General features: G+C 48.6%; 1 protein-coding gene across 3 annotated transcripts in view; it reads right to left on the minus strand.

The window, feature by feature from the left end:
* Positions 1 to 354, minus strand: part of LRRC24 (leucine rich repeat containing 24) — a 35652-nt gene extending 35298 nt beyond the window's left edge. The window contains exon 1 of one of the 3 annotated variants that reach the window (XM_048482646.1): positions 220 to 354. In XM_048482646.1, the coding sequence (XP_048338603.1) occupies positions 220 to 314 (95 nt within the window). In that variant the 5' untranslated portion in view covers positions 315 to 354. The remainder of the gene's footprint in view (positions 1 to 219) is intronic. The other 2 variants (XM_048482647.1, XM_048482648.1) reach the window with 2 other exon arrangements.
* Between the last annotated feature and the right edge of the window lie 12123 nt (positions 355 to 12477).

The raw sequence follows: 12477 nt of genomic DNA on the forward strand, positions 1-12477 counted from the left end.
GGGCTTTGACTCGGGGCAGCTCAGAAACACCCCCCCCCCCGCCATCCTAGGGGCTCTGGAAGGGGCTCCTCGACACGCATCCAGGTGACCTTCCCGGGTTTGGGGGCGCCGAAGCAGCCCCTCCCCCCTCCCCACAGCCAGTCCTGGGGCGGACCTTGAGGGGGGGGGCAGCCTGAGACTGACCCCCCCCCCGGCCTCCCCTCCCCATTCCGGGCTCACCTGGGCGTCGGGGCTGTCCATGGGGCCGCCGGGGGGGCGCCGCCGGGCGCGCCCCTCTCCTGGCAGCCGGGCCGCTCGGCCGCGCGCCTCGACATCGGCCCGCCTCGCCCAACCGCGCCGCTCGCCGGTGATGTCAGCGCCGCCCCGCCCGCCGCGCACGTCGGAACGCGCCCCCGACCCGGGTCGGAGCCCCGCGGCCCGCCGCGCGCGCCTTCCCAGGTAGACTGCCTCCCCGCGCGGAGGCTCCGGCCGGCGGGGGCGCCTCGGGCCGGGTTGCCAACCTCCCGGCGGGGGCTGGCTGGCGGTCTTCCGGGATCCTTCGCAGCAGATCTCCGGACTGCAGAGCTCGGCTGCGCTGCTGGAGGGAACGGCTGCTTCGGAGGGTGGGTTCTGCAGAGGGGGATCTCCCCGCCCCAAACCCCTCTCTCACCAAGCCAGCCCCCCCCATCTCTGGGGGTTGACCCTCCTGGAGTTGGAAACCCAACCTTTTGACCCACGCACCAGCCTTTTCCCAAGAGTGACCCACACACCAAAAGAAGAAGAAGACGACTAGTAGTAGTAGTAGTAGTAGTAGTAGTAGTAGTAGTAGTAGTAGTAGTAGTAGTAGTAGTAGTTTAGAATTGTACTCCCCTTTTCTCTCCTGTAAGAAGTCTCAAAGTGGCATAGAAACTCCTTTCCCTTCCCCTCCCCACAACAGACACCTGGCGAGGCAGGGGGGGCTGAGCGAATTCTGAGAGAACTGTGACTGACCTAGAGTCACCCAGCAGGTTTCATGTGGAGGGAGCGGGGAATCGAGCCCAGTCCTCCCGATCAGAGTCTTCTGCTCACGTGGAGGAATGGGGAATTGAGCCTGGTGCTCCAGATCAGAGTCTACACCACATTTCTCTCACCAGAGGTCCCACAAGGAGGGCAGGAAACAGGAGCCGCACGTCCCTCCGTTTGCTCTCCGGCATCTGGTGGTTGTAGATCATGCCATGCTCCTGACTGTGGAGGTTCCACGAAGTCGCCTGGTGGCCAGCTCTGAGTTGGGAAATTACTGGAGATTTGGGAGTTGAGCCTGGAAAGAATTTAGGTTCGGGGATGCCAGACCTCAGCAGGTCTGGGATGCCACAGCATCCCAAAGGAGCCATTTTTTCCCGGCGAAACTGATCTCTGCTCTGGAAATCAGTTGTAATTCTGGAAGGTTTCCGGGTCCCGACTGTAGGTTGGCAACCATACAAAGGAAGTGTGTGTGTGTGTGTGTGGGGGGGAACAACGTGGTTTTGAAAGTAGTTTGAGAGAGGTTGTTCCAGGTGGCACTTCTCTTGCCCCACTTCAGATGTGATCAAAGAGGTTTTGAAACAATGCAGAAACCTGCCACACCTGTTCACCAAAGTGAGGTGAGTGGGCCCGCCATCAGTAGGGTTACTTCGTTCGAAACAGTCTTCTGGAAGGAAACCCCACCCCCACCCCACTGTCTGCCTCCTGGAGGGCCATCCATGTACCCAGCATTTTGCCAACACACAGGAGAAATTCTAGCGGAACATCCATGCACTGATGTATCCCAGAATCCTTTACTCAGTCTAGGGTGTTGTGGGTTTTCTGGGTTGTATGGCCGTGTTCCAGTAGCATTTTCTCCTGACGTTTTGCCTGCATCTACATCAGGAGAAAATGCTACTGGAACACAGCCATACAACCCAGGAAACCCACAACACCCTAGTGATTCCGGTTGAAAGCTTTCAACAAAACCCACAACACCCTAGTGATTCTGGCCGTGAAAGCCTTTACAATTAAAACACGGCCATACAGCCGGATAACCCACAACACTCTTGTGATTGCAGCTGTGGAAGCCTTTGGCAATATGTCCTTTACTCTACTACTAGAACACGGCTATACAACCCGGAAAACCCACAACACTCTAGTGATTCCGGCCGTGAAAGCTGTCATGACAGTTAGATCATGGTGATCATATCCTATCCAGCAGAGGTATGAGTCAGCAAGAAAGCCTTCGACAATACATCCTTTGCTCTGTTTGAAAGGATCCTGGCATGCATAACTTGCACTGTGTGGTGACAAAAACCCAGTACTTGTGGTGCTCCATGGGTTGTCTGTGCTATAACTTAAATATCCAGATGCTCTGGTACTCCACAGGTTGTCTCTGCTGGGGCTCAGCTGTGAAAAAGCAGACTAATGGGTTCTCACCAGTTCCCGAGAGTGGGTTCCTAATTATTTGTGTGTTCCGAGAGGGGGTTACTAATCGGGTCTGCTTTTCCGTTAGAAATTCCACTAGGTCCAAAAATCATAAAGTCCTGTTGTTTCCTATGTGGCTGGTTAGCGAAGGTAGAAAACGGGATCATTCTCCCTCTTGGGCTGTTTTAAAAACATGTTTTAGAAATATGGTAAAGTTCCTTGTTTAAGGAAAGTATCCTTCTTTTGATTTCTAGAAACAAAATGAAGTATTTGAAAGTATTAAGTATTTGACAGGCAGTCTATGAGAGGAGAAGTAGTTGTTTCTGTTGGCAGTAGACGATAGGACTTGCTAGAATGAGTTTAAATTACGGACAGAAAGATACCAGCTGGAAATTAGGAACTTTTTTTACAGGAAGGGGTTTTTACAGTAACAGAGAAATTATTAATGCCCCGCCCCCGGAATGCCTGGCCACGCCCCCGTCGTGCCCGCCCAGCCCCATTGGCGCTACGCCACTGTTTGAGTCCCACCACCATGGGAACCTGTTACTAAAATTTTTGGATCCCACCACTGCATACATTGATCTGTTGAGAAAGGGTACATGGTGGAGCCAAGAGGTTGTGAAATTCCTGGGCCTTTCTCTGTGCGAAGCTCAACTGAGCGGCGAGCGCACCATCTTCCAAGAGTTGCTATGCTAATTTAACACTGGAAGTAATTATCAAGACGAGTGTAGTGGCCTGCGGCCTGAACCAATAAACAAAATTTATTCATGGAAGCGCGCATCAGCGTAAGCACGGCTGCATTGCACTTGAGTAACCCCAGATGGAAGAGATGCAGGCAGGCACACAAAACGCCACAAAAAGGTTCCAGGACAGCGGCAGGAGTGACTTGTCCAGCCCCTCTCTGCCTACTGACCTGTGCACTGTGGTCTGGATTGTGTGTCTTCATTTGTGTGACTTGGGTGGTCTCAGGAAGCTGGGGGGATTACCCTTTCAACACCTTCTAACCCTCCTTCCCAAGAACCTGGGTGGATCAAGATGACTGTATTTTTCACCTTTTCCCTGCTTGCTTGAGTAACTTCAGCTGATGGGTTCAGCGGGCAGAACTTGGAAGCAGTTTTGCAACAACTAAATTTTTGCAAAATTGTTTGCTTGTCCTTAACATATAACACTCATCAAGTATTAACGTTTAACATAACAATTCAAGGTCCTGTTTAAGTTGCATTTCAGTCCATTCAGTCCCTCTGATTACAGTTTGATAATGCCGAGTCCATTTCTTCCTGCTGGTGGTTGGCTCATGAAGACTCCAGAGGCTCGGTGTGCTGGATTTGAGATGATGAAGGTCCCCAAAAGAACTCTTGGCAATCACACACACAAAGCCCTGAAACAATAAATTCTAACATGTACAATATAGCAAAGATAAACATCTCCCTTCCTGCTACGTAGTTCCCAACAACACTGCAGTTACCTTAAACAAGGCATTAAGAGCAGTGGTGGGATCCAAAAATTTTAGTAACAGGTTCCCATGGTGGTGGGATTCAAACAGTGGCGTAGCGCCAATGGGGCTGAGCGGGGCACGACGGGGGCGTGGCCAGGCATTCCCGGGGCGGGGCATTAATAATTTCTCTGTTACTGTAAAAAAATTCTTACTGTTAAAAAAAGTTCCTAATTTCCAGCTGGTATCTTTCTGTCCATAATTTAAACTCATTATAGCAAGTCCTATCGTCTGCTGCCAACAGAAACAACTACTTCTCTTCTAATTGACTGCCTGTCAAATACTTAATACTTTCAAATACTTCATTTTGTTTCTAGAAATCAAAAGAAGGAGACTTTCCTTAAACAAGGAACTTTATACATCTTCCCAAAACATGTTTTGGGAAAACAGCTATTAACAGTGAAGAATGATCCCGTTTTTTGCCTTCGCTAAGCAGCCACTTAGGAACCTTTCCCTGTAAGAATAACTGGACTTTATGATTTTTGGACCTAATGGAATTTCTAACGGAAAAGCAGACCCAATTAGTAACCCCCTCTCGGCACACACAAATAATTAGTAACCCACTCTCGGGAACTGGGGAGAACCTGCTGGATCCCACCTCTGGATCTATCCGAGTTCAGCAGGGCCTGTGAGCCGGAGATGTTCTACCAGACCACGAGGCGAGAGTTCTCTCCGGTGATCTGGGTGGAGCACCCCCTCCCCACCCACCCCTCCCTGAGAGCGTCTTCCCCTGCCCGAGCTTTACCTGAGTGGACGGGGGCAGGCTGGTTGGCAGCTCCTTGAGGCCCAGAGAGCCACACTCCACGGTCATGCTGTAGCAGCAGGCTGCAGTGGTGGCGGGACACACGTCCGCCTGGAGCGCCACGAACCCCAGCAGCCAGAGGGAGACCACGGGCGCCTGGGCCGGGGCCATCCTAGACCAGCTGCTGCTGCTGAGACAGAGAAAGAAAGAGAAAGGGTTAGAAACAGGACCCACCGGCTACGCCTGGCACAATACAATCCACAAACAGGTCATGAGGGAGAGGACTGAGAGGCGCTAATAGGGTTTGCATTTCTACACAGCCTGGCGCTGCATTTTTCTCCCTAAACTGTCTCACACCTTTGCTTTTTTTTTTTCCCAGCTTAGACTTTGTCACCATTTTTTATTTGCTTTGAAACCTAAATCTTGGAGGAAGTTTCAAGTCCAGCAGCACCTTAAAGGCGAACATTGCCTTCTTCTGCAGAGACTTCCTTGGTGGCCTTCCATCTCAGAATGCCCCCTGGTTCTAGTATTGTGAGAAAGAGAGAAAAATTTCTCTCTGTCAACATTTTCTACCCCATACATAATTTTATAGTAACAGGTTCCCATGGTGGTGGGATTCAAACATTGGCGTAGCACCAATGGGGTTGGGTGTGGCACGACGGGGGCATGGCCGGGCATTCTGGGGGCGGGTCATTAATAATTTCTCTGTTACTGTAAAAAACTCTTAACTGTAAAAAAAGTTCCTAATTTCCAGCTGGTATCTTTCTGTCCATAATTTATACTCATTGGCTAATAAGTCCTATGGGTCTGCTGCCAGCAAGAACAAGCTACTTCTCCTCTAATTGACTGCCTGTCAAATGCTTTAATACTTTCACATGCCAATTTTAATGTTTGCTAGAAATTGAAAAGGATACCTTTCCTTAAACAAGGAACCTTGGCCATATTTCTAAAACATGTTTTTAAAACAGCCCAACAGGGAGAATGATCCCGTTTTCTACCTTCGCTAACCAGCCACATAGGAACCAACAGGACTTTATGATTTTTGGACCTAATGGAATTTCTAACGGAAAAGCGGACCCAATTAGTAACCCCCTCTCAGCACACACAAATGATTAGGAGCCCACTCTCGGGAACTGACGAGAACTTGCTGGATCCCACCTCTGGTTAAGAGCGTATAATAATCTCTCAAGGTCCCAGCCCGGTAGCCTTGCTTCCTCCAACCTCATGAGTTCTGCCGCCTTCTGCTGCTTTCAGTCCCCACCGCTTTCTGGGTCATCCCATTCTGAACGTAGGGGTTATACTTGTTTGCTTATTGGTTTGTTTAGAGCATTTATTAGTGGCCTTTCTTCCAGATGGAGCGCCAAGCAGCATAAAGGTCAAGGTTGTCCCCTGTGCAAGCACTCGGTCATAACCGGCCCATGGGGTGACATCACATCATGACATTCAGGAGGCAGACTGTGTGTATGTTACCGATGGGAAAATAAACAAAATATTTTCCTGAAGTCAGGTTGCCTGGCTACACTGGCTCCATGCCTGGACGCAGAGACTTGTGTGGTTCAGAAGCCTCCATAAGGTTCACAGAGAACGCATATGAATGTTTGTGCCAATGCTATATGATTTCCCTTGTGTTTGTGTCATTCTAGGATGTAGTAAAAGCTCCTCTTAGTTAAGTTTATGCCTGTAGTTTAGGATTTTAGTTTAATAGCCAGCAGTTCTTCAGTAAGGTTAAGGTTCTATTAGTTTGCCTAAGCGAGCCCTGCCAGTAGTAGGTGAGATGTACAGTCCCTGCCTATAGGGAAGTGATATAAGTATGTAAGTGTTTATCCTTGCTAAGGTTTTCCTAATGTTTAAGTTAGGAAATGTTATTTTTTGAACATTTGTGTCTGAGAATAGAAGCAATAGCCAGTGCCAAGGTTCTGATATTAAGTGCAACAAGTTAGAAGTTGGACTCTGGAATGTTGCTTAGAATAACGCCTTCAACCTGTACCCTCTTGATAAAGAACAACGACCCTCCTTTGGACTTGCCCTAATAATCAATCTGTTGCCAGCACCCAAAGGGTCACCCAAAGCCTTGGGGAAGAATGTCACACCCTTGCTTTGCTATTGGACTGTTTGAAGTTTTTTACCTTCTCAGGGAATCCAGAAGCTTGGCATTGGACTGTTCACATCCTTACTTCTCAGGATCCAAGAATTCCATTGGATCTATTTAAAAGTTGTCTTTGTCTTCAACACTCCCAAGGGAACTATCTTTAGGCAAGAAGGTGTAAAGCTTTTCTTCACTGGGGATTTGATCTCATCAGCATGTGTGCAAAGGAGTTGATTGTTTTCGCCATGTGGTGTCCTAGGCTGTTTTCTCTGTATTAGGTGGGAGGAGACCGCTCGCTTCCTGGGTTTTTTTTGCACTGTGGGGTGGGACTACCCCTTAGCACCCCTTTTCTGGGTTACTAGGAAATGTATAAAGGGGCTGATGCACAGCCATGTGGAGGTCCTTTTGCTGAGCTGTGCCAAGAAATCACTTGCAATAAAACCCTTCCTGCTTTGAAGAAACGCCGGCTTCCTGCACCTCATTAAGTTGCTGAGCTGAAATCACTTATTGTTACCTGGCAATTCGCGGTAACATGTATGGGATGGTTTGCCATGGCCTTCCCAGCCCAATTATCTACATTAGCTGGGTACTCCTTTTACCCACCTCGGAAGGATGGAAGGCTGAGTCAACCTTGCACCAGCTGCCTGAAACCAACTTCTGTCAAGATTGAACTCAAGTTGTAAGCAGAGCTTCCGGTTGTTTTGATTTTGATTTGCATTTGATCATTTTTGGAGTCCCGTAGTGTTCCGAGTCTCTGAGTCGCCACAGTTCTCCAAAAAAAGGGATATCAAAAGAGCTAGAAAAAGCTATAGCCAGAGAAGGGGGCAACAGAGGGATGATTGAGGGGACCTGGAGCCCCCTTCCTTATGCGAGAGGCTGGCCGCATTTGGGACTCTTTCGTTTGGAGAGGAGACGTCTGAGGGGGGATATGATTGAAGTCTATAAAATTATGCATGGGGTAGAAAATGTTGACAGAGAGACATTTTTCTCTCTTTCTCACAATACTAGAACCAGGGGGCATCCATTGAAAATGCTGGGGGGAAGAATGAGGACTAATAAAAGGAAACACTTCTTCACGCAACGTGTGATGGGTGGTTGGAATATGCTGGCGCAGGAGGTGGTGATGGCCACTAACCTGGATAGCTTTAAAAGGGGCTTGGACAGATTTATGGAGGAGAAGTCGATCTCTGGCTCCCAATCTTGATCCTCCTTGATCTCAGATTGCAAATGCCTTAGCAGACCAGGTATTTTCGGGGAGCAGCAATGCCGCGGAAGTTAGCCATTGCTTTCACATCACAATGCAGTAACGTGAGCTCCCAAAGGCACCTGGTGGGCCACTGCGAGTAGCAGAGAGCTGGACTAGATGGACTCTGGTCTGATCCAGCAGGCTAGTTCTTATGTTCTTATGTTCTTATTTTGCCTCTATGCAAAACATAATCTTTGTCTGCTGAACTTCAGTTTGCTAGTTTCAGACCCGCTTCCCGACGTATGGTGGCCATTTTACATTTCATTTCTGTCCATCGGTTTATTTATCTATTTCTTTCATTTTTATCCTCCAAGGAGTTCTAGACTGTATATAGAACATCATTCTTCACCCCTCCATTTTATCCTCACAACAACCCTGCGAGATAGGTTAGGGTAAGAATGTGATGGGCCCAAAGCCAACAAGCGAGCATCATGGCGGAGTGAGGATTCACATCCGGGTCACCGGATCCTAGTCTGATACCCTTATCACTGCATGAGCACACTAGTTAGCTAGTTCTATATATGTAATATCAGTGGGCATTTGTTTTTTAAAAAAGAAGAGTTGGATTTATATTCCCCCTTTCTCTCCTGAAGGAAACTCAAAGGAGTTTACAATCTCCTCCCCCCCCCAACAAACACCCTGTGAGGTAGGTGGGGCTGAGAGAACGCTAAGGTCACCCAGCTGTCATGTGTTGGAGGGCACAAGCTAATCTGGTTCACTAGATAAGCCTCCACAGCTCAAGTGGCAGAGCGGGGAATCAAACCCAGTCCTCCAGATGAGAGTGCAGCTGCTCTGAACCACTGGCTCTCCATCAGTACTCATATATAAAGTGGCCCTAATTTCCACCAAGAAGAAGAAGAGTTTGGATTTATATCCCCCCTTTCTCTCCTGAAGGTGACTCAAAGGGGCTGACAATCTCCTTGCCCTTCCTCTTCCCACAGCAGACGCCTTGTGAGGTAGGTGGGGCTGACAGAGTTCGGAGAGAACTGTGGCTGGCCGGCCAGATTTCTCTGGGAAGCTCATAAGCACAGCATGAGGTTTGGCTTCTGAAGAGAGGTTCTCTTTAGCCATCTGTGACGTTGCCTAACCACCTGTGAAATTAGATGCTATCATCCGTCATCAGATTTCCTGTGTCTCCCATACTTCCCACCATCCTGCAACTTCGGGTTCACCTGGGAAGAGGAAGTCACCGATTTCCCTTTTCCTGTTGCGACGAGGCAAGGTGCGCCAGTTCATCAAAAGGGCATCCTTCAAGAAAGAACAGGGTACAGACAGCTTTTGAGGTGCCTCCCTGCAAGCCAGTGTGGTGTCGTGATTAAGAGCAGGTGCACTCTAATCTGGAGAACTGGGTTTGATTTCCTACTCTGCCACTTGAGCTGTGGAGGCTTATCTGGTGAACCGGATTGGATTGTGCACTCCAACACCAGCTTGGTGACCTTGGAGTTCTCTCAGCTCCACCTACCTCACAGGGTGTTTGTTGGGGGGGGAGGAACAAAGATCCTCCTCCTCCTCCTCCTCCTCCTCCTCCATCGGCAATACCTGGCCAAGCAAACATAGAAGCCCTGCTTTTGTGTAGGGTGGGTCACCTGGGCCGGATCAGACCCACACAATGTTTTACAATTACATGTAAGTAAAGTGGTTGAAATGAATCCAGCGAACAGCCAGCCAGACTACAGAGAGCCGAAAAAGCCAGTCTTTTACAATAACAAAATCTGATCTGCGGCTTTTCAGTTTGGAAGAAGGGGGGTGGCTTCCTCCTTTCAGATTAAAGCAACATATTTATTTTCTTTCTCCCTTTATTTCCCCTTAGATTCTCCACCCCCCAAGCGGGCAACAGCCGAGAGGACGGCTGTATTTCAACGTTTCGTGTGTTTGCTTTCCCTTCCATTTCCTCTTGCTGGGAGGGATAAGGTTTGTTTTCTTGGAGATATTCTCTCCATCTCTTGTTTTTCATTCTTTATTGGGACTCCAGGGTTGCCAAATGCAGCCTGGAAATCCAGACCCTGTGGAGGGGGGAAACTGGGGAGATTTCATCTAAAATCAAAAGTATTCCAAAGACTGTCAAAGGCTGGAGTACAGGATCCTGGTGTTTGCTGCTTAATCAGCGAGGGTGTTACCGCCAGGAAAATAAACAAAATATTTTCCTGGGTCAGGCTGCCTGATTACACTGGCTCCATGCTAGGACGCAGAGACTTGTGTGTCTCAGAAGCCTTCATAAGACTTGCAAAGGTTGCAAACATACAAATTGTGCCAATGATATATGGTTTCCCTCTTGTTTATGCCATTCTAGGATGTAATAAAAGCCCCTTCAGAGTTGAATGTATGATATGCCCGCTGTTTAGGATTTTAGTTTGACTAGGTTCTCCAGTTAGTTTAAGGTTCTGTTATTTATTGTTGTAGTTTGAGGAAAGTCTTCCTATATGTGTTGCGTTTAATATCCCTTAAGGTTTCCCTAATGTTTAAACTTAGAAATGTTATTTTTGAAATTTGTGTCCTGATAGCAAAAGTGCAGTAGCCTGTAAAGTCTGGATATTAAAGAAAGGGACAAGAAAGTTGGCTCTGGAATGTAGTTTCAGAACCAGCACTCCAGCCGACTCCTTAACAAAGACAAAGACCAAGACCAAGACCCCTTCTTTTGGACTCTGTACAAATCAAAATCTTGTTGCGCACTCCATAGGGTCCCCAGCCGTTTGGAGAGGAGCATGTGCAGGACCACCACTCATTGGACAGTTTGAACTCTTTCTTTGTTGCAATGATGTGAGGCGGGGAGCCTCAGGGTATGGTACTAAAAAAGCAAACATGGCCATCTGATAAAGGAGATAGCTGGAGTGCGGTATGCTTAGCCCACCTGGATTTTTTCTGAATGGACCTTATCTCGCTCTCCTCTTCAGCACCATTGGCCATGGAGATCTCACACTTGTGGAAGATCGCCATTGACAGCGGATTTTGTAAATCCCATTCAGAAGTTGTAAACTACATCTTGCTTTTCTTGTGTGTTTTGTTTTGTTTTCTTATTGGTGTTTGTGTGAGGGACTCTGCCCCTCACCTCCCCTTTTCCCCTGCCCTCTTTGCCACTTTGAAGTTGGGGAATAAAAGTTCTTGCACTGGGTTGTAAGAGCGCGATTCTCCTGCCTGAGCTGTGACCATCACCTGCAAATAAAAATCCCTTTGCTTTGAAGAACGCCGGCTTCCTGCGCCTCATTACGTTGCTGAGCTGAAATCACTTATTGTTACCCGAGCAGCAGCGGTAACAAGGGGAGGAAGTTCTGTGTTTGAAGGGCAGAACCTGCACTGGCGGCAAACTCGTCTGCCCGGCCTCTTTCAGAGCCAAGATCGAAGGATGGGCAGTAGCCAGCAGGCCTCGAGCATCTTGCCAAAAGAGTGCTCCAGCTCTTGGATTATTGCACTTCCAGAGTTACCCTAAATGAACCAAGGAGATACATCTATATCGAAGAGATAGAAAAAGCGCAGAGAAGGGCAACGAGGATGATTGAGGGACTGGAGCACCTTCCCAGGAGGCTGCAGCCGGTCTCTTTAGTTTGGAGAGGAAGCCTGAGGGGACAAGGATTGAAGTCTATAAAATTATGCCTTAGTAGAAATGCTGACAGAGAGAAATTTTTCTTTCTACAATACCAGGTTAGGGGCATCCACTGAAAATGCTGGGGGAAGAATTAGGATCAATCAAAGGAAACATTCTCTCTGCCTAAACGGTGATTGGTGTTTGGAATATGCTGCCACAGGAGGTGGTGATGGCCACTCACCTGGATAGATTTATGGAGGAGAAGTCGATCTATGGCTACCAATCTTGATCCTCCTTATCCCGCATCGCCCAGGCACAGCCCCAGAGGTCATGTCTTCTCAGCCAACCCGCCCAGCTCCAAAGCAGCACCTGGTGCCTACCAAGTAGTAGCAGAGAGATGGACTAGATGGACTCTGGTCTGATCCAGCTGGCTTGTTCTTATGTTCTTATGTTCTTATCTAGAAAGCACCCAAGAGGTCTGTCCCCGCTCCCCATGTCCAGGAATTTCCCAGTGCAGAGTTGGCAACTCTAAACATGCAGAAACCTGCGCCTTAGCTCAAAGCAAATGGCTCCTTTGAAGTTTGGAACAAATATATTGCTTCCAGCCAGCGCTGGGTTTACAGTATGCAGATTCCCTCCCCAAGCCCCTCTTGCATCCCCTTCTAGGAACTCGATTTTCTTCTCCTAAATTGATGCTGATGCTTGAAGGGGGAATAGGAAACAGATGGAGGAAGAAATTAAATGAAGGGGGGGGGGGCAGGCGGGTGGGGGGGAGGCTCACTGTCTCCCTTCCCTCGTCACACTGCCTGTCCCTTCTACTCACTCTGGCGTGCCCAGTGTGTGCTCAGCAGAGGTTCGGCTGGCCGTCACACGGCATCTGTGCTCCCCGGGTTCCGGCCGTAATGATCCTGAGGAGGCGATTAGGATGGTGGGCGCGGATTATGGCAATTGGGTATTAAAGTGTTAAACCAGTTGAGGCTTTTAGTTTCAGGAGAACCCGCTT

This window comes from Sphaerodactylus townsendi, unplaced genomic scaffold (assembly GCF_021028975.2).
Source record: "Sphaerodactylus townsendi isolate TG3544 unplaced genomic scaffold, MPM_Stown_v2.3 scaffold_19, whole genome shotgun sequence".
NCBI lineage: Eukaryota > Metazoa > Chordata > Lepidosauria > Squamata > Sphaerodactylidae > Sphaerodactylus > Sphaerodactylus townsendi.